Source organism: Chiloscyllium punctatum, chromosome 40, assembly GCF_047496795.1.
Source record: "Chiloscyllium punctatum isolate Juve2018m chromosome 40, sChiPun1.3, whole genome shotgun sequence".
Taxonomy (NCBI): domain Eukaryota; kingdom Metazoa; phylum Chordata; class Chondrichthyes; order Orectolobiformes; family Hemiscylliidae; genus Chiloscyllium; species Chiloscyllium punctatum.
Window position 1 is genome coordinate 65,192,515 of NC_092778.1, and position 25,216 is coordinate 65,217,730.

The 25,216-nt window shown below is 44.6% G+C and overlaps 1 protein-coding gene across 4 annotated transcripts in view; it reads right to left on the reverse strand.

Annotated features, from left to right (window-relative positions):
* Positions 1-3,495: 3,495 nt before the first annotated feature.
* myh11b (myosin, heavy chain 11b, smooth muscle) overlaps positions 3,496-25,216 on the reverse strand; it is a 187,316-nt gene continuing 165,595 nt past the window's right edge. For 3 of the 4 annotated variants that reach the window (XM_072560160.1, XM_072560158.1, XM_072560159.1), the window contains 9 exons: positions 24,381-24,593; positions 21,705-21,866; positions 21,149-21,277; positions 19,276-19,364; positions 17,036-17,159; positions 14,587-14,795; positions 13,220-13,328; positions 8,834-9,006; positions 3,496-4,314 (listed from right to left, as the gene is read on the reverse strand). In XM_072560160.1, the coding sequence (XP_072416261.1) occupies positions 4,173-4,314; positions 8,834-9,006; positions 13,220-13,328; positions 14,587-14,795; positions 17,036-17,159; positions 19,276-19,364; positions 21,149-21,277; positions 21,705-21,866; positions 24,381-24,593 (1,350 nt within the window). In that variant the 3' untranslated portion in view covers positions 3,496-4,172. Of the gene's footprint in view, positions 4,315-7,542; positions 7,576-8,833; positions 9,007-13,219; positions 13,329-14,586; positions 14,796-17,035; positions 17,160-19,275; positions 19,365-21,148; positions 21,278-21,704; positions 21,867-24,380; positions 24,594-25,216 lie in introns of all 4 variants that reach the window. The other variant, XM_072560161.1, reaches the window with a different exon arrangement.

The window sequence follows — 25,216 nt, forward strand, 5'->3', positions numbered from 1 at the left end:
CTCTGTAGAAAGAGAAACTGAGTTAACGTTTCGAGTCTCCTTCAGAACACCATCGTTGCCAACAACCATTTAACACTCTACAGTGATTTGCCCCATCCAGCTCTCTTCCACCTGAGGCAGATGGTAGTGCCCGACACAGCTCAGCTCTGGACAAGGAGAGGTCCCTTCTTCCTAGTGTCCTCACCCCCTCCCTGGAAGACTGCCCCCCCCCCCCCCAACCCATCCCCCTACTCCCTCAGCATCTGTCACCTTGCCTGCTCTGGTGGTATAGAGTAGGCGGGCAGGAGCCTGGGAGAAAACAGCAAGCCAGGCAGCATGAGGAGGTGGAAAGTCAACACTTTGGGTATAACCGTTGTTTAGGACTGGTGGTGGGTGTAGGGGGAGCTGCAGATAAAGAGGGTAGTGGGGTGGGGATAGGTGAAGCCAGGCAGAGGTTAGCTCACCCAGATGCTGCTGGACCCCCTGCGCATGTCCGAAACAGGTTTTTGACTCTGATGGTATGTGTTGACTGGTGGTACACCTACACGCAAGAGTGGAACCTGTTATTGGTTAGCATGGAGACCACCCTGTCAGGGGGTGGGTGCTGGGTGTAGTCTGGGAGAGATTGTCTGAGCTGCTGTGGTAACAGGTACTTTTCCCTTCATGTTATAGTCTGGAGCTATCATGAGAGAGAGAGAGATGGTACAGGCTCCCTGAATCATAAGACTGAGTTGGAACCTCTCCCTGCCATTGGCGTGTGTTGGAAGGATTTGTAATATGGCTGCATTATGAACACACCTTCCTTGGTTGTCAAGTCCTGAAGTGGAGCTTAACCCAAAGCTTCTGGCTGAGAGGCAGGGACACTACCCACTGCACTACATAATCACAAGGAGTGTGTACTCCGTAAAGGACAAATCTCAACATGGTCTGCAGGATGTTCAATCGCTTTGAAGGAGCTGCGGAGGAATTTTCTATTTCTTTCTGCTCCCTGACCAGCTTGGGACGTTTTTCATTGTTTTCCCATCTTCCAGGAGATGGCGCAAATCTGGATTGGTGCAATATGCTTGTCTTACAATTCATTCAGAGCCGTGACTATGTCAGATAGCTAGGTGGACTAACTTTGTCTTTTCCCATCTGACAATTAATTCTCTTTGGACTTCCACAAAGTTGGTTTCGGAGCTGAATCAGTTTCAGGGAGGAATTTGCATTCAGCCTACGGTCAGTGGGCACTGCCCATCCCAGTAAATTTCACCCACCATCCTCAATTTTTCAGTCTCTAGCATTTTCCAGTTTTTTTTTAACATAATCAGCTACTTTAGTTTTTCTGAACCGACTGGAGGCACATACTCATCGAACATCATGTATGTTGATGTTTAATGGGAAGGAAAGCAGAATATACATTGATGATAAGACAACAAAAGGAAAAAAGAACATTCCTCAACTGGGATGTGTAGACTTGGTAATTCCCGATTCACTATCCTGGGGATAACACTGGAAATGTTCTGAGAAGTGACCATGTTTATAGAAGTAGCAGCTGTTTTGTTGATAATATCCAAGTGTAAGTTGTTTTTTGGTGAGATATTTTGTGGATTGTCATTTCGTTTTCCCTTCTTGTCTCTGTCCCTAATGGATGAGAACACCCTATTTCTTTTAGACAAATTCTAAACTGCTGGACTGGGAGTAGAGTGGATCTTGCAGCTGCTCCTATGATTCAGGCTCATTTCAAGATTCTTACAATTATTACATTTCAGGAGTGTAAGTACATGAATATGAAATGTTTGGAGGGATATGGGCCAAGCGCAGGCAGGTGGGATTAGTTTAGTTTGGGATTGGGGTCAGCGTGGACCAGTTGGATCGAAGGGTCTGTTTCCGTGCTGTATGAATCTACACATTATGGAATTTTTTCTAGAGCAGAGAAGGCTGAGGGTGGGGTGAGGGGGGACCTGATTGAGGTGTACTGAGGGGCAGAGACAGGAAAAACTGTAAAGGGGTCACTAACCCAGGAGGACACAGTTTGAAGATAAGGAGCAGGGGTTTTAGAGGGAATTTAAGGAAGGATTTTTTTCACCCAGAAGATTTAAAGTATTGCTGCTTGAAAGTGGGGTAGAGGTGGAATTTCTTAAACGTTTAAGAATTATTTAGATAAACATGTAAAATGCCATTACATGGAAGGCTATGGGCCAAGTGCTGGTGGTTGGATGTTTGATAACCACCTGGACACAGTGGGCTCTGAAATATTCAGACTGGGAGAACAGCAGGAGCATTTATCTTTTCTGTTCTTTTGCAATAGTCCGAGCAATAACGTTCCTAGAGTGACTGCAGAAATGTTACAAGTGCAAGTTAACACAATTATATTCATGTAAAAGAAGTGAAATTGCCATCGTCCTACCAGACCATGGGGCTGCTCTCTCATTAGAGAGAGACAGACAGATGTTTGTTGGTGTGTTTAACCTGAAGGTCACCACACCTCAGGGGTCGGGGTGGGGGGATGGAGAGGTTGAGAAGGAGAGTTTCATGGTAACTCCAGCTGGTGCAGAAATTGAACCCACACTGTTAGCATCATTCTGCATTGTAAGCCATCTGGCCAACTGAGTTGTCCCTGTACATGTATTTTTTATATATCCATGTATAAATGTTTCAAAGCACCTACACCAACAATTATTGGTGCCTTGTAGCATTCTATCCAACTCTAAAACTGTGGAATTGGCTTCTTGTGTTAGTATTCCTGCCTCTGGTCTAGAAGTACAAGTCCCACCTGCTTCCGAGGTCTACTGTAACATGTCTGTGGTTGATTACATGTATTTCTGTGCAGCTCTTGTGGAGCAGTGGCAGTGTCCATGCCCCTGGGATTAAAGGTCCAGGTTCAAGTCCCAGACACAATGCATCTGAGCAAGTTGTTTTAAAACCTTTCTAGCTGTGAATAGCTGTCCCAGTCTTTATTCTGTACAATGTGAGGAAATCCAGAAAGTCCAGCTTCCCATGCACCCTGGGACATCACTGTGACATTTACACTGACTACATTGCTTGTGTTATGACCCACATGAGATTATCCAAGTTCCAATTTAGTATGAAATTTCTGGGCAGCTTTTTGCTCTCTCTGGGTAGGTGCAATTTACTGCAGATGCTGGAATGTGATACTGAAGACAAAAAGTGCTGGAAATCACGGTGGGTCTAGACTCGAAACATTAGCTTGCTCTCTTTTCCTGGATGCTGCCTGAACCGCTGTGACCTTCAGCACTTTTTGCCTTTAGCTGTCTACGTTCTGAGTGAGACTGGCTGGATTGTAAACTCGCAGTTGGCAGAAAGGGACAAACACTTGACTGGATTCAGCTAAGTTCGACTCTAGAGTGTCATGCAGGCAATGTGCTTTCTTGTGTTGCAAGAACTGTTTGAGTTGAGATACCAAGTTCCTCTCAACTTCTATTCTGAATGATTACTCTGTGCAGGTGACAGCTCTTTGAAGAAGACCTGCAGATACAGATGTACACTTGTAAACATAAAATCAAACATTTGAAATTGTGATACAAATTCCTTTATTTGTGATAGTGGGTCATAAACAATTTCAAAAACTCTTTGCAGATTAAGTTTAGCATGAATATATTACTGCAAATAATAGTTTACTTTCAAATCCAGTAGTTCAGGTGGCTGAATAAAGCAGTTGTATAGAATGATGTGACCTGTGTTGTGGTGGTCTGGTGTATTGTGAATGTGTTGTGAATGTGTTGTAAATCGTACAGAAATGTATTTGACTCTTCCTATGAAGGCACAAAGTACACCACATACCTCTGACAACATGGTCCTACTGAATACGACCAAATCCTTTTGGGAAGGGAAGAGTGAACTTTTATACTTCTGGTGCTATTTCATTTATGGTTTAGCAACAAAATACCATTTTAAAATTCTAACCCATCCAGGCAGTGCACGTAAGGATTACATACTTTAACATTTCAATTTTACAGTAAGTTTTAAATGCTAGCATATTATTTGAAACTCTGATACATGTAAAATATTTAGCAAACTAAAATAGTTTTGTCTACATGCATGTGAAAGTTTTTTTTTAAGTGTAAAGGAATAGTTTTATAAATGGAAATAAAAGTGCCCTGTTAATAACATAAGAGTGTGACTTTTTTAACAGTCTTTTGAATCTCCTCTTACCCCCCCCCCCCACTTCCTATACCGTAATTATTCTGTCGTTACTCATTAGATTTTGTACCATTGAAGTCCATATCTCGTCCCCCAGCATCTTCATCGGAGTTCTCCAGTGAAGTGTTATCAATTACTCCACGTCTGCCACCAGATCTCCGTGATCCACTCAATACTGGCTCGTTTCCCCGTCTACATCAGGAGATGCAGCATGTTAGCAAGGGCAGCAAAAGTCAAACCCCTTCAAACAACTCTCTGTCAATGTTTAATGTAAAGAAATACACAATACATAAACACCCAATTCTAATCTAGATGGATGTACGCCTCCCACCATTTATTTGAGAACGTCAACTATGAGGAAGCTGTCTTCTGGTTTAAATGACAGCAACAAAGACTGATTTCGGAATAGCTACCTTCCACAACTAAAAAGGTGCCTGTGGACGCTTGAAAAACTTAGGTACACAGATCATGAAATTTGTGTGAATTATGTTTAAAAGATACAACATTTCTTGTATTTAAAAAAAAACACCTGTAATAAAGGATTATAGTTCTAGAAGTCAGGCCTTGACTGTAGCAATGTCAATCTTAGTGATCCCTCCATGAAACCAGCTGCTAGTTTTGTGTTGCATGTCCAACACGCCGATGCTGGGTGACAGAGACATTCTGTTTTTGATTTAAGTCCCTAGCTCAAAGTTTGGGAGAAGATTTGTAGCTCGGGTGCTCGTTGTTGTGGTTCTGTTCGCTGAGCTGGGAATTTGTCTTGCAAACGTTTCGTCCCCTGTCTAGGTGACATCCTCAGTGCTTGGGAGCCTCCTGTGAAGCGCTTCTGTGCTGTTTCCTCCGGCATTTATAGTGGCCTGTCTCTGCCGCTTCCGGTTGTCAGTTCCAGCTGTCCGCTGTAGTGGCCGGTATATTGGGTCCAGGTCGATGTGTTTGTTGATAGAGTCTGTGGATGAGTGCCATGCCTCTAGGAATTCCCTGGCTGTTCTGTTTGGCTTGCCCTATAAATGGTAGTGTTGTCCCACCAGAACTACAAAAAGAGGAAGAGGAACACCTATACAAGGTATTCACCAAAAACGGATACCCTCGCAATTTCATCAACAGATGCTTAAGGGAGAGACAACGGAACGAGGACATGCCGCAACCCAAAGGACTAGCCACACTACCATACATCAGGAGCATTTCTGAACTGACAGCCAGACTACTGCGACCACTAGGACTCATAACAGCACACAAACCAACAGCCACGCTCAGACAACAACTCACCAGAACGAAGGACCCGATACCCAACATGAGCAAAACCAATGTAGTGTACAAAATCCCATGCAAGGACTGCACAAAACACTACATCGGACAAACAGGAAGACAGTTAACGATCCGTATACACGAACACCAACTAGCCACAAAACGACACGACCAGCTATCCTTAGTAGCCACACACACAGATGACAAGCAACATGAATTCGACTGGGACAACACTACCATTATAGGGCAAGCCAAACAGAACAGCCAGGGAATTCCTAGAGGCATGGCACTCATCCACAGATTCAATCAACAAACACATCGACCTGGACCCAATATACCGGCCACTACAGCGGACAGCTCGAACTGACAACTGGAAGCGGCAGAGACAAGCCACTATAAATGCTGGAGGAAACAGCACAGAAGCGCTTCACAGGAGGCTCCCAAGCACTGAGGATGTCACCTAGACAGGGGACGAAACGTTTGCAAGACAAATTCCCAGCTCGGCGAACAGAACCACAACAATAAGTCCCTAGCCTTTGGCGTCAGTGTGGGAACCTTGATGAGTCAGATTGTCAGCCAAAACAAGGGAGGATTGCAGTGATTACTCTACCCTGCGGCAAATTACGATCGTGGCTTCAAAACATGCAAATGGATGTGCTTTCAGACGACACATGCATGGGATACCAATAGCTAGGTAGGGCCTTTCCTGTATATTTTTAAAATCTAACAAATGCATCACCTATAGGTCTGTTCAAGCAACTTACTTCTACAAAATAAATGGAGTTAGATAAAACAGCATCAGTGAGTGTGCCTCGATTGTGCTCAGGTGTGAAACTAATCTGGGCAATAATTACTTCATGATGATTTGATGTGAACAGTTCATAGCTTAAAACAGGCATAAAATATACCAGTAATCTCAAAATTCTGTTATTTCAGTTTAAGCAAACTCCATAACTTTGTTTGCATCCACTGTGTAACCCTTAAATAACAATATCTTTTGTAAATATGCAGGAGCCATGCTTCCCATTACAGATCTGTTTTGTTAACCCTTTGAGGACTAAATGATGTGAATAAGTAAAATGTCCATCTCGACCAACTTTTTAAGTTAATGTCTCATTTTTATTGAATATATGCAGAATAAAAAAATATACTTTTTAAAAAAAAAGTAGTTTGGTGGAAACTGCAACGTTGATTATTTATGTTATCCTCAAAGGGCTTCAGAAAGTAAAACAGCTCTATAACATGGAATTAATAAAGCAGGCTAGGTTGACTCCTTAACTGCTGCAGAGTTTTGCTTTAAGAAATGCCTTAGTGACTGCTAATGTAGTAAGAGATCATAGACTGTGCTTTACCAATGAAATGTATCTCCAACAATGGTTTGTGGCTTAGTGTGCTATGGGATGGGTGGGAGATGGTGGCCAAGTTTCCCAAACCCTGTATTTGATGAAATATAGGAGTCGAAAATGGGCACTTCTGAAACTGCCACTCTGCCTGCAGCTGGGCTTGCTCCCAGCTCTCCGTTACAGGTGAGCTGTGAACAAAATGCAGCTGAGGTCTGAGGAAGGAGTGGCAAGAGGAAACAGTCATAACCAAGGTACAGTTAGGCTCATAAATAGTTTTGAGGATTCGGCAGCGTCAGGATCTCGTCAAATGAAGCACAAGTTGTTAGTGACAGCCTTGAGTTCATACAGCAATTGCACTTTCTGTGCACAGCAATATTAAGTGTTAAGCTCTTTATTCTGTATCTAATAGAACTTCTGTTCCATTTACTTATACCACATGTAATATCATTTCCGTAGAATATATTTCACAGAGTCAGAGAAAATATATTTAAGAGTGAACATGCCAGGCACAATTTGAAATTCAGTCCCACCTGTCCAGGAATTGTTACAATTTGATTCCTGTTTTATCTAACATGTGGTATAAAGGGAATGTAGGATGAAGAGCCATGAGATAAGATTTATATCACCCTGAGCCCTCACTATCTACTAAGTTGCATATAAATCACATCCTGTGGCTCTTCTGTCTTTACATCTCTTGTTTCTTTTGCTTTTAATTCTGACATTTATCTTTAGCCTTCAGAGTTTTCAGAAACTTTATGTCAGTATTTAAGGAGGAAAAGAGATGGAGGTTTGAGCAATACTAAAAGTTGCGTAGCTGAGGATTGGGAAGTACCTGAGCATTCATTGAGCAGGTTCATGTGCACTTCTGTAATAGAGACAAGATTCCTCTCACGGTTACAAATCATTCCTATGATAAATAACTCTCAACACAAAAAAGAATCACAGCGAGCATATATTGAACAGACGTCTATGTACAGAACTCTCTGTGAATCTTACTAAGGGAAATCTTGCAGGTTTCAATCTATCGAAGAAAATGACTGGAAAATCCGTTCTATATTCGGGAACAGTTCTTTAGCTATCAATAATAGACACGAAGCGATGTTTAATGAGGTTGGTCTGAAATGTTACACAGTCATAGAGTCACACCGCACGGAAACAGACCGTTTGGTCCAACTCGTCCATTCCAACTTGGTTTCCCAAACTAAATCAGTCCCATTTGTCTGTGTGTGGCCCATTTCCCGCTAAACCTCTCCTACTCATGTCCCTGTCCAAAAGTGTTTTAAATGTTATAATGAGATCATGCAGAGTTTATGCCTGTATTACTCTAGGCTTTGAGGTTATCTCCTGGCCAACAAGTTTTGAGTGTCTAAGGGTGTGATGGTTCTGTAACTAGTGTGAAAGATCCAAAGGGTTCAAATCCAGGGTAGCTAGTTATGAAATCCAACACAACAAATCTATTGAGATTTGGAAATGGTGCAGTAAAAATAATTCATGTAAAAGCCAACAAACAGGTCATTAAAGCCAATGAATTGTCATAACAACGTAACCAGGTCACCGATGTTCCTGGGAATGGGACTTACCCTTTTACTGGGTCTACATGTAATTAGTGTCTACACTGTCAGGTTGATCCTGATCCCATCTGAAGTGTCCTCACAAGTTGCTCAATTGGGTCAGTAATAAGACTGACCATCACCCTACACAGGGGCAACTAGGGCTGGGCATTTACTGATGCCGTACTGATATGTGGACACCTTAAGAACAACGTCATTTTTTTTCCTGCTGATCTGTCAATAGCCTAATCCTGGAATTTGCATCAGGGATGATGGGATAATATCGAGGACTGGGGCACCCGGGAAAATTGCTTTCTGTTTCTCTGTCCCCGCCAAAAGCAACCAGAGAGAAACACAGCAATGGGATTGATCTTAAGTGACCCTGGAAATAGCCCATACCAAGCCACTCAGTTCCAGGGAGGTTAGGGATGACCCACAAGCCCTGCCCCAGCCAGTAACGCCCACATCCCATCAAAGATAACGTCTCGGCGACACGGGGAAATTCCCGCACTGTGGAGCAGGTGGTAAACTGGATTCCCACATCAGGAGACGGGCTGGGACCATTGCATTTACCTGAGTTTGTTCTTCAGAGTGTTACATTCACGGGTCATGGCTTCGTTCATCTCCGTGGCCTCTTCCAGTTCCCGCTGGAGTTTGCGGCGGGCTGCATTAATCCGCTGAGATTCCTCCTCGGACTCTTCCAGCTGCCGCTTCAGTTGCTTCATCCGTGTGTTAGTCTTCTCGGCCTTTGGGTCAAAGAACAACGCATGTGTTAAGATATTCTGAACATTGCCACAGTAACCTTGTGAAAGCCTATCTTTCTCACACAATGACACACTTGGGAAAACATAATTCAAAGGAGAGTCATAGCATTTTACAGCATGGCAAGAAGCTCTTTGGCCCATCGTATTTGTGCTGGTCATCAAGAACCCATCTATTTGAATCGTCATTTTCCAGCACTTGGTCTTTATATCTGGCACTTCAAGTGATCATTGAAATATTTCTTTAAAAGTTGTGTTGGTCCCTTTCAGGATGGGTGGGTAACTTAAAGCAGGCAAAGGGTGGTCTCTTTGTCAGAGATATGTATGGGTCAGATTTGACTCCATGAGGCAAGTGAACAGTTACACTTGCATGATTTTCCCACCGACTGTGGGAGTGCTGCATTCAGATTTGGAAAGCAAAAATGACACCTCATCCTCCACAGGAGATCTCCACTGGGTGAAGTAACTGCTGATGCCGGAGATCAGAATCAAAAAGCACAATGGCTTGGAAAAGCACAGCTGGTCAGGCAGCATCCAAGCAGCAGGAGAATTGATGTTTCGAGCATATCCTCTTCGTCAGGAATTATCTCTTTAACCAATCAGAATTATTAATGAGCAGCAGAGAGTCTGAACCAGAAAGTGTAGGTTGGAATATTGAACCTTATCTGAAATCAAGGGATGTTACTGGGACTGGATGGTTTGAGTTATGGGGAGAGGCAGGATAGGCTAGGACCTTTATCACTGGAGCATAGCGGGTTGAGACGTGACCTTACCAAGGTTTATAAAATCATAAGGTGATTAGCAAAGGGACTTTTCCCTGGGACGGGGGAGTTCCAAACTTGAGGACGTATTTTTTAAGGTAAGAGGAGAAAGATTTTAAAAAGGAATGAAGGACAACTTTGTCTACACAAGAGAGTGGTTCATGTGTGAAATGAATTTCCAGAGGAAGTGGTGGATGTGGGTACAGTTACAACATTTAAAAGACATTGACATCAGTACCTGAATAGGAAAGGTTTAGAAGGATATGGGCCAAGCGCATGCAGGTGGGATTAGTTCGGGAACACGGCATGTACTGGTTGGACTGGAAGTCTGTTTCTGTGCTGTATGACTCTATGTCTCTATGAGTACAGAAGGGGAAGTAAAGGCAAGGAAAGATGGGATTAAGAGAAAAATAAAAGACAAAAAGATTAAGTAAGGAAAAGTATAATTTGAGATTTAAAACAAAAATTCAATAATAATTAAAACCTCAAGGAATGAAACATTTTTATGGGTTCATTTTCAGTTCCAGAGAGGCTTTTTGGCAGTAATTAAGACTTGTCCTATCATTAAGAATGTACTTGTAGTAGATTGGACAAGTGTAAATTTGTTTAGTGTGTTTGTATTATACAAACACAGCAACCTCAACAGGACAGAACAGAGAGGCTAAAGGTCCTCTCATGTACTGTGGGATTTTATGAACTTAATGTGTTCTGTGTGTGTAAGATCTGTGTTGCTCAGTGAGGTACAACCCAGCCAGCAACGTCCTGATCCTCACATTTACACCTTGCTAGTGTTCAGGTGTGAGAGCTTGCTGTATTGTTCACACTTTAACGCTGAGGAGTGCTGTTAGTCTCAATGGCATTTCCCCAACAAGATCCTGGCCAGTATGTGGCTGAGACAGAGTTGGGGGTTGGAGATCCAGTTATGTGAGGTCTCGGAGTACCATAATCCTTTCCTGAGGAAGTAGCTATTCAACAAAGAAAAGGTCATCCTAGCAGCACAAGCAGAGATGACGTCCAGATGATACAAAGACACAACTCCACCACCTTTTGGAAAAAAAGAGATTTCCAAAGACTCTTGAGGGAAACAATTTGTCCCCATCTCTGCTTTAAATGGGAAAACCGTTATTTTTAAACGGTGATGCCCCAATTCTAGATACTTCCACAAGAGGAAACATCTTCTCCACTCCGTGAAACAAGTATTTATTCAAAAGGCACATTGACAATGTGAGGGGCTGCTGTGGACCAGTCCTTGGGTCCGAGATTGATAGATTCTTGTTGTCTAGAGGAATTAAGGGCTACGGGGAGAACGCTGGTAAGTGGAGCTGAAATGCGCATCAGCCATGATTGAATGGCGGAGTGGACTCGATGGGCCGAATGGCCTTACTTCCACTCCTATGTCTTATGGTCTTATGGTCGAGCTAACAAAATGTGAATCATCCCCTGTAAAAGTGACTGCCTCAAAACGGAAATTGCTGGAGAAACTCATCAGGTCTGTATGTTTCTGTGAAGAGAAAGTTGAATGTGCGGGATACCACCTTTACCCAGGCACCACTCATTGTGATGAAGGGTCACTGTGCTCCAAACATTGACTGTGCTTTCTTCCCACGGATGTTGCCAGACCTGCTGAGTTTCTCCGTCAGTCTCTGGTTCTGTTTCAGATTTCCAGCCTCTGCAGTTGTTGGTTGTATTTAAGGCTAACTGCCTGTTAAACTTCCCCATGTTATTAAACCTAAGAAGCCTCCATACCTGAAATTGTAGTAGGAAACCAAACAAACAGAGAAAAGAAGCAGCTACCAGTATAAGAAAGGAGACAGAGTTAAGATGAGACACTGAGATCTCTGCTTACGGTGCCAATTTGACCCGGTTTCGGATAGAACAGCTGCCTGATGATGAGCAGCTCTTGTTACAACATCTTTGAGAACCTGCTCGTGCTCTGTGTGGGGGTCCTGGCTTTTCAATCAGTGGGATCGCAGCTCTGCCTCTCAATACCTCCACTACGTTGCAATATTAGCCCATAGTATTCACAGAGTATTGCACAGGTACACAAAGTTATGACTATAACACCATAAGAATAAGAGTAGGCCATTCGGCCCCTTGAGGCTGCCCTGCCATTCGATAGGATGATGGCTGATCCGACATTCCTCATGTCCACTTTCCTGCCCTTTTCCTGTAACCCTTGATTCCCCGATTAATCAAGAATCTATCTCAGCTTTAAATATAGTCAAGGACTCTGCTCCCACAGCTTTCTGTGGTAAGGGGTTCCAAAAACTCACAACCCTCTGAGAGACAAACGTTCCTCCCCATCTCAGTCTGAAATTGTTGTCCCTTTACTCTGAGACTGTGCCCTCTGGTCCTAGGCTCTCTGAGGGGAAACATCCTCTTAGCATTGACCCTGTCAAGCCCCTTAAGAATCCTAAATAAAAACTGAAAGAATTGCCAGATGCTGGAAATCAGACAGATAAACAGAAGTTGCTGGAAAAGCTCAGCAGGTCTGGCAGCATCTGTGGAGAGGAATCAGAGTTAACATTTTGGGTCCAGTGACCCTTCTTCAGGAAAAGGTTGGTTTTTCTGCAGAAGCTTGGGGTGGGGGAGGTAAGGAGCAAATGATGGGTGTTCTGCCAAATCTGCTGAGCCTTTTCAGTAATTTCTGTTTTTTGTCCCTTAAGAATCTGATACGGTACAGTATCAGAAACTTAGGGAGAACAACCCCAATCAGTTTAACCTTTGCTCATAATCCTTCCATACCAAGGATCATCCCAGTGAACCTTCTTTATCAGAATGTTCTAAGCACTGGTTATCAATGGCTGGTTATAAATAATATTGTTAAGTATTGTCCAAGAAAGGTCAGGAAATATAGTTAATAAAATTGATCACTGTAATAGTGTCATAGAGTCATAGAGATGTACAAAACAGACCCGTCAGTCCAACCCGTCCATGCCAACCAGATATCCCAACCCAATTTAGTCCCACCTACCAGCACCCGGCCCATATCCCTCCAAACCCTTCCTATTCATGTACCCATCCAAATGCCTCTTCAATGTTGCAATTGTACCAGCCTCCACCACTTCCTCTGGCAGCTCATTCCATACACGTACCACCCTCTGTGTGGATAAGTTGCCCCTTAGGTCTCTTTTATATCTTTCCCCTCTCACCCTAAACCTATGCCCTCTAGTTCTGGACTCCCCGACCCCAGGGAAAAGACTTTGTCTATTTACCCTATCAATGCTTTCTGTTTTTGGAAATGTTCTGAACTTCAATACAAATGAAGCTCGTTTCATGATTTGTAAATTCGGTAATCCAGTTCTGATATCAATCTTTAGTTCCCTCACAAGAAAGACAATGTTCTCCCTGTGTCAGGGGTGTACAAAGGCCAGGGTTTGGGTGGTATATCTGTGAGTCTGCTCTCTCTGTCTATCTCGGAGAGTTTGAAGGTCTACCTGTTCTTTATATTGCTCTCCATGTCTTCTCTCATCTTCCACCTGCAACAGGGTCTCCTTCAGTTTCTTCTCTGTCCGCCGAGCTGCCTTGGTGGTTCCTTGTTTCTCCCTAAAAAGTAACACGTGCAGACGATCACTCAGACATTATCCTAGCCAAAAGTTTCGCTGAGTCTAAATCCCAAACCAGTTTCAGTGGATCAGTCGGTCTGGCCTTTGACAGACCAGTATCTACATTAATTCCATCAGGATTCCCAAACATAACCTGCTACTTAGTTTTAATACCAACTGAGTATCTTATTAAAAGCAGGCTATTCATGTGGACAATCCGTAGAGATAGAGATCTGTAGAAAAATAAACCAGTGTGTACTCAGGGAGGTAGACGACTTAATCCCAGACTGGCTTAAACACACAAACCATAAAACCAGAGCCAAAATAGTTTGTAGACATGCTCACAGTTGCCAAAGCAGAGTCAGTCAGTGAACTCTTCCTGTATTTGATATTCATAGTCCACCTGTAATACTGAGTTGAATTTGTAATCCTTCTTTGCAGGTAAGAGAGAGACCAGAAAGACCTACGTGAAACGGTGCCTCATAACAGTCTCTTCTTTATTCACAGGATGAGGACATCACTGGCTGGGCCAGCATTTATTGTCCATCCCTAATTACCCAGAGGGCAGTTAAGCGTCAACCACATTGCTCTGGGTCAGGAGTCACTTGTAGGCCAGACCAGGTAAGGATGGCAGTTTCCTTCCCCTAAAGGGCATTAGTGAACCAGATAGGGTTTTCTGACAATGGTTTCATGGTTATCTTTTTTAAAATTGAATTCAAATTTACCATCTGCCATGGCAGGATCTGAACCCAGGTCCCCAGGACATTGTCTCAGTCTCTGGGTTGATAGTCCAGTAACAATGACACTGGGCCACCATCTCCCCAAGTGGCAGCTAACATGGTAACTAATGTACCCAAATGTGGCTATTTTCTAATCAACCTGGCCAGAGGCATTTTTACATTCTTCTGGGAGAAGTGGGACCTGAACCCTGGCCTCTTTGACCAGAGGTTAGGACATTACCACTACCCCACAGATTGCAAGGCTACCACAGTCCCAGGGGAGTATTCTCATTGAGAAAGAAGAAACCCAGTAATTGAATGAGCTGGGGTGGGTAACTGTCCTGATGCTAATCATTGTGAAAGCTCTAATGCTTGTCTTAACAAATTGAAGGGTAATCTGGGATACCTGAAAACTTCAGTATCAACATGCTGCATCATTTTAGATTGATCATTTCTGATCATTGCTACAACGTACACGAAAGGCAGTTTAGCACCTGCAAGTAAAGGCAATTGGACGAGGGAAATGATCATCGTTCTTACTTTACTTCAGCCTCCAGTTGTTCTTCTAACTGGGCAATCTTCGACTCCAGGGCAGTGATGGTCGATTTGAACTTGGACTTGACTGTCCCTTCCATTTCTTGCAGCTTGGCCTTAAGCTCCTTGTTCTGCCTCTCGAGTTGCTGACGGGAACTCTCGTTCTTCTGGTTGGCGCTGCGCTCAGCGGCCAGCTCGTTCGATAGCTGCTCCGACTAACAACCAGAAAGAAACATCGTCAGAATTCACAGATCTGATCAGAGCTCTTCCAACTTTCTCAAACTTCGTTTACACCTGCCTCAGAAACTTGCTGCTGTTTGTTTAACTCCCCAGCATGTGGAATTGCAGTGTGAGTTTTGCACATCTTTCCCCAGGGGTGCAGGTGTTTATCTTAAAGGAGAACTTAGCAGACAATGTGCTGAGGTTGTACACCCAAAATTTAATTGGTAAGGCCTTAGCTCTGGGAATCCAATTGAAAAGGGTGGTCTCAGCACTAGGCAGTGAGGACTGTGTCTTGCAATTTAAAAAAAAATTCATTCATGGGATGCAGGTGTCAGTGGTTAGATCCATTTATTGCCCATCCCCAATTACCCAGAGGTCATTTAAGAGTCAACTATATTGCTGTGAGTCTGGAGTCACATACAGGTCAGACAGGGTAAGGATGGCAGATTTCCTTCTCTAAAGGACATCAGTGGGGTTTTCCCCAACAATCAATAATGGTTATCATTAGACTCTTAATTACTGATTTTTAATGAGTTCAAATTCCATCATCTGCCGTGGCAGGATTCAAACACAGGTCCCCGGGGTCTCTGGGTCAATGGCCCAGTGATAATAACACAAGGTTGTCACCTCCCCCAAAGTATACCAGAATGTTTGGTGTTTGAATGAACTAAATGGTGGAAAAGATTCAATCTTCACCCAATCTTTCATTTCCAGTTTATTTCAGGAGATTACGAACCTACCTCCAGCCTCTTTCATCCAGGGGAAACTCTCTGCCTTGTGAGTTATGAAAAGAACATAGAACATTACAGCACAGTACAGGCCCTTCGGTCCTTGATGTTGTGCCAGCCTTTTATCCTCTTCTAAGATCAGACAATCTCCATACCCTACATTGTACTATCTACTATATGCCTATCCAAGAGGCACTTAAATGAATAGGATTGTTATAGGTGACCAGGGAGGACTCTCCTTGTCAACTTGTCCCCGCACCTGGGGCATGGATACTCTCAGGTTAATGCCCCACCAATCATCTCTCTGTGATGAAAGAGCAGTCCCATGGTCCCCTGCGGCTGTGATGGTCTTACCTTACTATACCTGTGTGTTGCAGTAAAGAGTGGAAGAAAGGTGATTTTATTTGTCAGTACGTATTATTGCTGGCTGGGAAGATTGTGTCGTTATGTAAATGCAGCTCTACATTCAGTGGTCAGGCAGCTGCTTTCTGCTTCTAGCCTGTGCTAGTGTGCCATCTGGTGGCCACTGTCAGAAGTCTCTAGCTGCTGCTGTTGAGAGTGAACATCCTCTGGGGCTGGAAGCCACTGACACTTGAACCTGGCAGTTTTCTGAGGGATGAAGGGGATGTGGTGACCTAGTGGTACTGTCATGGGACTGTTAATCTAGCAACCCAGGTAATGCTCTGGGGACCTAGGTTCGATTCCGCCACAACAGTTTTAAATGCAATTTTTTTAAAAATCAGGAATTAAAAGTCTAATAATAGCCACAAAATTGTTGTCAATTGTCAGAAAAACTGTCTCACAATGCCCTTTCACGAAGGGATCTGCCATCCTTACCTGGTCTGGTCTACATGTGACTTGAGACATGCAAGTTGGTTGGTTTTTAACTGCCCTCTGGGCAATTAGGGATGGGCAATAAATACTGGCCTGGATGCATACTGCACTCAGAATGAGAAATCTGAACAATTAAACTGCTTTACCCAAAGAGTGCAGCATTACAGATTCATGGGCAAGCTAAGCACAGGAACAATACACTGCATTACAACTAGCTGTCCTAATGAAAGGGTGATCTGCCTGAATTACTGTGAGTTGTTGTTTTGGATAGAAGTACAGTTTGTAATAATGTGCCACTTGCCTTGTGCTAGTCACGTCACTAGAGGTAGCCATCTTAAAAGCTTTTGCCTAACGAGACAGTACAGACTGGACTGTAGACTTGTGATCACAGATCAACCATAACAGTATGTTTTACCATTTACCAGCACCACTACTCTGATAGGGACACTGTCATTTTAATTTCGATCTAACTTGTTACTGGATATTTCTGTGTGATGTTTGTAGCATTTAGTTCATGAGCAGCTAGCTACATTGTGCATATTAAGTTTAGGTAGAGATCCTGAAACCTTTCTCATTGCCCAGATTACAAGCAGCACATTGTAACGGCTTTAGGGGATCATTGCCAGCCGCTGTAAGGCTCTGTGTGGTGAAAGTGGGTTTGAGTTTCTTACCTGCTGTATAACCTTCCTGAGACGATCATTCAGCGTTTCCATGTTACCCTGCTCCTCTTCCAGGTCTTCCTCCATTTGTGATATTCTTGTCTCCAGGCGCCGTTTCTCATCCAGAAGTGCAGACCTGCAATGTTTTAGCAATTCGTGTCAGATTAGTACTTCCCTGATCATACAGGGTCACAAACTGCACTTACAGAAAGCACACTGCGAACTCTACACCCCTCCTCAGTGCAGCTCACCTTTATATTTGAGGACACACAGGAGAAACCGTTTACTTTATGGTTTGGATATTGACATTGTTCTCACCCAAACTTGCACTGCAGGAAGCCCTTCTGACTTGATGCATCAGAAAAATGTATCAGGAACAATAACTATATTTGCAGATGATACAGAGATTGGCTAGGTGGTTGACAGCGAGGAGGAAGGTGTTAGGTTACAGGAGAATATAGATGGATTGATCAGATGTGTACTGAAATAATTGCAGAGAGGTTGGTAACCCATTACCAGGTCACCCATCAGTTACACATGGAGTGCCCCGGACACTGACCCAGCTCCCTCAGAGCCAGCTCTCAGAGTGAACAGAACCCCTGACACTCCTGTTTATTTTTTCTTTTTTTTTTCTCATTCCCCCACACTACCACCTAACTGCGGTAGTGCTTATTTTTCCCCAGCACCCATGTTGTGTGTGTGCAGGTGTGAGACACAGTGAGAGACACAAGGTGCATGAATCTTTACTCAGTTTCCACCACCAGGAAGAAAGGAAACACCCGAGTGGCCAATGACAAGCACCGCCCTTCACATCAAAGGGCAATGCTTGACATTCCTGTTTATATCTGTCAGCCAGGGCTCCCCGACTGGATCAGGTTAACAACCCCAACCAAGGAACTCAGATTCTATGAGGTCCCCCGGCTGACCCCATTACAATCACTAGGGGCAGATCAGTACGAAATGGAATTTAATCCTGATCTATGTAAGATGATGTTCTTTGGAAGAAGGAACAAGGGAGCACTCAATGGATGGCAGGGCACTAGGAAGCTCAGAGGAACAGAGGGATCTTGGGTATTGTCCACAGATCCCTGAAGGTGCAGGACAGGTTAATAGGATGGTTAAGGTGGCTTAAGGGGCATTTGCCTTTCTCAGTTTTGGCGCAGATTCTAAGAGGAGGGAGGTCATGTTGGAGCTGTACAGGACTTTGGGCCACAGCTGGAGCACTGTGTGCAGTTCTGGTCCCCACACTATAGGAAGGATGTGATTGCACTGGAGGGGGTGCAGAGGGAGATTCACCAGAATTTTGCCTGGGATGGAGCAGCTTAGTGATGAAGAGAGACTGGATAAATTTGGGCTGTTTTTTTTTTGGAGTAGAGAAGGCTGAGGGGGACTAATAAAGGTGTATAAGATTCTTAGAGGCATGAATAGAGTGGATGGGAAACAGCTGTCCCCCTTTCGTGAAGGGTCAAGAACAAAGTGACATCAATTTCAGGTGAAGGACAGGAGGTTCAGAGGGGATTTGAGGAATTTGTTTTCACCCAGAGGGTGGTGGGATGGGGAAGTCTGGAAACTTCCCAACCTCTAAAAAGTACTTGGATGAGCAGTTGAAATGTCCCAACATTCGAGGCAATAGGCCGAGGATGGGAAAGTAGGACTGGTGTAGAGTTAGAGTTGCTTGGTCAGTGCAGAATCGATGGACTGAAGGGTCTCTTCGGTGGTGTATGGTCCTGTGATTCTAAAAATGCTTGGAGTCTGTTTGAAGTTTCCACACAGCCTCAGATTTTCTTTATTCATTCATAGGATGAAGGCGTCACCAGCATACATTGCCCAGAGGGTAGTTAAGAGTCAACCCCATTGCTGGGGTCTGGAGTCACTTGGAGGCCAGACCAGGTAGGGATAGCAGTTTCCTTCCCTCAAGGGCATTAGTGAACAAGATGGGATTTTCCTGATAATTGATAATCAAGACATTTTTATTGAATTCCAATTTCACTTCTACCATCTGATGTGACAGGATTTGAACCCAGCCTCCAGAACATTCTATGGGCTGACAGTCCAGCAATAATCCCACTAGGCTATCACCTCCCTTGGGAAGAGCTGGGGGTTGTAAACCAATCTAGAACATGACATTGTGTGGGGCCAGCCGCGTGATCAGGCAGACTCTGTTTCAGTGTGGAAGAGTTTACCATTCCACTGTGTTGAGAAAACGTCACGTTTTCAAGAATAGAAAGAGTGAGGATCTTCCTGTTACATACTTTCCAGAAACATTCCCTGCCAACTCCTCAGCGAGCTCCTCCTTCTCCTGCTCAGCATGACGGCGGGCACGCTCTGCTGCTGCCAAATCCTTCAAGGGGGGAGAGAGAGAGAGAGAGAGAGAGAGAAAAGCAAATTTAAACAAAATGTGCATCATGTGTTGGAGCCATTTCAGGGGGAATCCCACATTTGACATGAACCCAAAGATGCTGTTTGGACCAAAGCAGCAGCCACTTCACTGGCCTGAGGCTAGGAATGTGGTGTCTGGTTCCCTTTGGCTTTAATAACACATCGGAGAGTATCATTAACATCAAAGCAGGGCCCGTGCACCACCTAATGAAAGCAGAAAGTGCTGGAGAAGCTCAGCAGGTCTGGCACCATCTGTGGAGAGAGAAAGCAGAGTTAACAATTCGAGTCTGAAATTGATTTTCTTCCAAACTCCAAACAAGTCATATCCGACTTGAAACCCATTGAGCATCTCCAACCTTCTCAGGGTTTGTTTCAGATTCCCAGCGTCTGCTGCATTTTATTTTGATTTCTGCACAGCTTAATGATGTTCTGAAATCGAATGAATGCTGTTTATACATCGACTATTCTTTAAAGGGGAGAGGATGGGGTGGTGTGTGGGGGGGTGGGGGCGGGGGTTGGAATTAACTGAACGGAGTGATTGAAGAGGAACCACCCCAGCCCATGCACTGGAAGAGTGCACGACCAGTTGGAGATGGTGTATCGATCTTCATTGCAAGAGGATGGAGGTTCAGAATGGGGAATATCTTATTGCAGTGATACAGGGCCTTGGTGAGGCCACACCTGGAATTTTCTGGACAGTTTTGGTCTCCCTACCTAGGGAAAGATATCACCAAACTCACTAGGTCGATACCAGGGAAGGTAGTGTTGCTGTATGAGGAGGGAGAGAGGACTGGGCCTGCATTCACGAGAGTTTCTAATAACCAGAACACGTCTGATTGAAACATCTGAAGTTCCTACAGGGCTGGACAGACTATAGGCAGGGAGAATGTTTCTCCCTCTGGGTGGGGAGTCTAGAACCATGGCACACGGTCTCAGGATGGCAGGGTCTTTAGGAAGAGCTGTAGTGGTGCAGGGGTACCTCCCTCACCTCTCAACCAGGAGGCCCCTGTTCACTTGCCAACTCTTCCTGAGGTGTGGTGTAAAATCCCCGAACAGATTCGTTAGAAAATATCAATAGCAGCTTGGCCTGAGATGAGGAAACAATGCTTCATTCAGAGGGTGTGGTGGCCAAGGCACTGAATATATTCAAGGAGGAGAGTTTAAAGACATCATGGGGCACAGGGAGAAAGTGGGCATTTGGTGTTGAGCCGGAGAATCAGCTGTGACCATATTAAATGGTGGAGCAGGCTCAAAGGGCCAAATGGCCTACTCCTACTCCTAGTTTCTATTTTTCAATGTTGGAAGCCCAGTGACAGCGATGACATAGTGAAGGGGGAGGAGCATAGATGCTAAGTGCACTCCGTGTGGAATATTCCCCCATCCCTGGGAGATGGGGCCACCCTCACTGCTGAGTGGGAGTGTGGTGGCCTAGTCAAACTCCTTTTAATCACATGGCCCTCCCACCCAAAACCCAGCCCTTGGGAGCATGTAATAACCAGCTTAGATTTCAGCCATTAGGATAAGGACCTTAAATTTGATAAAAGGACGTGAAGTTTCTAGACATTTGTCATCACAGTACAGCTCACTATCATGTCCGCACACCAAAACTGGGTTACACAGGCCTCCCCCTCGCTTGCTCTGACAACTTCTCCTTACTCTGGGATATAACTGTCCTAATGTACACAATGCTGGTGACAGGTGGGAGAGTGAATCCCTATGTCAGCTCCCTGCTTCCCAATGGTTTACCTCCTGGACTTGCAACAGGTCAGCCTCCAGGTTCTTGGCTTTTTTCTCATTCTCTTTAGCCTGGGCCAGGACCTCTTCCCGGGAATTCCGAGCATCTTCGAGTTCCCGCTGATAATCCTTCATCTGAGCCTAGACGAGACACAAATTCATGAATGAATCCTGAACCCCATTAATCTGCCCCTTCCCTTCAAACAGACAAACATGGACAATTCCCCTTTAGGATCTGAATAATATCCGAATACATTCGCCAGTGTTTAAACGTGGGGAGGGTGGACAATGTTGTTTGACACATTTTGATGAGTGACGATTTCACTGCTTGTGATTGTAGAACCCCTACAGTGTGGAAACAGGCCACTCGGCCCAACAAGTCCACACCAACCCCGCAAAGACTAACCCACCCAAACCCATTCCCCTATTACTCTATATTTACCCCTGACTAATACATCTAACCTACACATCCCTGACACTATGGGCAATTTAGCTTGGCCAATTCCCCTAACCTTATATCTTGGCCTTAATTGTACCGCTCTATTTTGCACCGATGAGACTAACCCACCTGGAGTTTCTTCAGTTGTTTGATGGCATCCTCACGGCCTTTGATGGCCACTTCGACTTGGCCCTCAAGGTCACTGAGATCAATCTCCAGCTTCTTCTTAGCTGCTGCTGCTACTGTGCGCTGTTTACGTTCATCTTCCAGTTCACTCTCAAGCTCATGGACCTACGAGTAAACAAAGCTCAATGTGGTGACTTCAACACTTCTCATCGCTTACCGCCGTCAGAGCTAACCCTCCGATTGGAGGCATTTGAAAAAAAAACTGAGGGGAAAGTGAGGGCTGCAGACGCTGGGGAGGCAGTGTCGAAAAGTGTGTGGCTGGAAAAACACAGCAGGTCAGGCAGCATCAGGAATGATGAAGGGCTTATGCGGAAATGTCAATTCTCCTGCTCCTTGAATGCTGCCTGACCTGCTGTGCTTTTCCAGCACCACACTTTTCGACACTAAAAAACACTTAAGCATTGTTCTAATCAGCCTGCTCATTACACACCTTGGGAGCAGGTGGGATTTGAACATGGACCTCCTGGTCTAGAAGTAGGGACCACTGCACCCCATGCTGGCCTGTTAGTCACCTACATTTACCTGCACACCAGGAAAGGTAACTGCTATAACATCATTGAGCTAAAGTGGTCCAGTTCAAGGAACACTGGTTTTCGGAGTGCTGCTCCTTCATCGGCTAGCTACAGAGCTAGTGCTTCCAAATAAACCCGTTTCACTATAACCTGGTATAACCTGGTGTGATTTTTTTAACTTTGTTCACCCCAATCCAACACCAGCACCTCCACATCATAGTTCAAAGGAGTGCACCTATCTCTATTTATTGTGACTTTTTAGAAAAATTATAGAATCCTCACAGTGCAGAAAGAGAACATTCAGTCCATCAATATGAGAACATCCCACCCAATACCAGGATTTCCCATGGCTAATCCACCTAGCCTGCACATCCCTGCACACTATGGAGCTATTTTATTTATTACTGTCACATGTACCAGGGTGCAGTGGAAACTGCTGTCTGACATGCTTTACAGACAGACCACACTCTCAAAGTGCATCAGGGTAACAGAACAGAGTGCAGGACACAGTATTACAGCTGCCAAGGAGGTGCAGAGAGAGATCAACAATTAACATTAAATTTCCCACGGCCAATTCACTTAAATTGCACATCTTTGGATTGTGGGAGGAAACCCACACAGACACGGGGAGAATGTACAAACTCCATACAGATAATCGCCCGAGGGTGGGATCGAACTCAGGTCCGTAGCGCTGTGAGGCAGCAGTGCTAACCATTGAGCCACCCAGTATTCTTTCCCAGGATGTCAAAGTCACAGGCAAGGTCTGCATTTATGGCCCATTATTAATTGCACTCTAGGTCCTTTCAGAGGACACTGAGAGTCACCACAGTATAATGTGTCTGGAGTCACTTAAAGGCCAGATGATCTCCCCCCTGCCATCCAATATTGGTTAATCCAATGGGTTTTTAGACTCTGTTGATGCACAGGGACCAGTATTTTAGCAGCAGGTGCAGAATGTTTTTGACTGGTTGCATTTACTTTTATTCAACCTGCTACAGAGATGATATGACACACCTCTGGAGCAGGTAGAACATGAACCCAGGCCTCCTGGCTCAGAGGAAGGGAGACTACCACTGTGCCACAGCAGCCTATGTACAGGGACTTTTATTAATTCAAATCCCACCATGTTCCTCGACAACGCCATCAGAAGCAATGGCCAGTGCCAGTACTGCAGGTTGGTGGGAGTGGTGGTTTGTGGGGGTACGCGCCCCTCCCCACCAAAGTGGGTGTGTGGGGAAGCAATCGGTGGGTCCAGAGATCATCTATCCTCAACCAAGGAGACCTCCCCCCCCCCCACCCTGGGAGGGGTTGGTGGGGGGATGGCGGTGATTGTAAAAGGTGAGGGCAGGGGTGGCAATTATCCCCTCTCCCACCAGGCAGTTTACCAACGGCTCTGCCCACTGCTGGCTACATATAAACAATGGTGGAACGAAGCCTTCAATTGGTCACTTATTGGACTCAATTGGTTACTCAGCTGGTCCCTGGGCTGGAAAGATCTCCTTACCCTCTCACCCTGCCCTTATTTGGGAGAGGTCAAGATGGCGATTGGTTCTCTGCTCCTTAATGCCCCTTTATGGGGCTGTTATTTCCAGTTTCCTCTTCCTCATGATTCCTTTTATCTCTGTTTGGTTTCATTTGTTTTTTTCTTCAGTTTGCTGCCGGGTCAAAGTGCCACCTAACATCTGCTTTCCCCCTCTCAGCACTGGTGCTGCACAAGAGTTTTATTTCATTTGATCTTACAACAGCTGCTAACAACAATGCTCAGCATTTTGCACAGCAATGGCTCGTGTTGTAATCAGTGTCCCTGAAATGATCAGACACTGTTTTACCAGCGGAGTGAGGTGGCTGGAAAAACTCTGTTGGACTCTGTTTTCCTGACTCCACTGACTGTAGCAGGGCCCATACATTAAGCTGTATTGCCCTGGATTATCGGAATGGAATTAAATATCAGTGTTGAATGTGTGGGTTCTCATGGAACCGATCGGTTATTGTGAAACAAAAACAGAAATAATTGGAGAAACTCATCAGGTCTGGCAGCATCTGTGGAGAGAGAAGCAGAGTTAATGTTTTGGGCCGATTGACCCTTCTTTGAAGCTGATGAGTGTACCTGTTTGACCAGCTGCCTCCTCTTTTCCTCATTTTGCTCGTCTCTGGCCTGTAGTTCACGTTCAAACTGTGTTTTTAGGGCCTGCAGATTCACTTCCAGCCGCAACTTGGCATCCTCTGTTGCCTGGAGCTCATCTTCAAGTTCTTCCAACTGGGTCTTCATCTCCTCCACTTGCTGATCCAAGGCACGTTTCGATTTCTCCAGATCATGGACCTTCAGTTCACAAGGTGCAGCAAAAATAATTCATGGAATGAACAGCATGAAGACAAAGAAAGGTAACACTCTGAATAACCCCTCCGTCTCTCATATAAGGTTCTAAGAAAACAGCACCACGCTGCTTTGAACTATTTCAAATCACAATCTCTCACACACTTCTTTTCTGCTAATCCTTATTTTTAACCCCATGATGTGCTCAGAAATGGGGAAAACATTTGCATGCTTTTGTAAGATGGATTTTGGATGGAAATTCCAGCCTCTTCCTTTGACCCTTAACCCTTGTGTTGCCACGGAGAGGTTTGGAGCATGAGCACCTTTTGTGGTGGGTCAAGGTTGGGTAAGGGACAGGAACCGCCAACCCTGTCCATCTGAGTTTTTCTGAGAACAGACAGATACTATTAGGGCAGGAGGATGCAATGTCTGTCAACACAGGGACTGAGTGGTAGCACGGGGTCCAAACATTAAAGATCCATTTGGTTATTCCCTCCCAGTGAAACAGAAGCTGAACTTTGAGTAATTGAATCAGCAACTGATCAATACTCTAAACATCCCAATTTCTCTAAGTGGTTAGCTTTTTAGAAAGTGTCTCTATTTGGATGTTCTCCCTCTTCCCCATTATC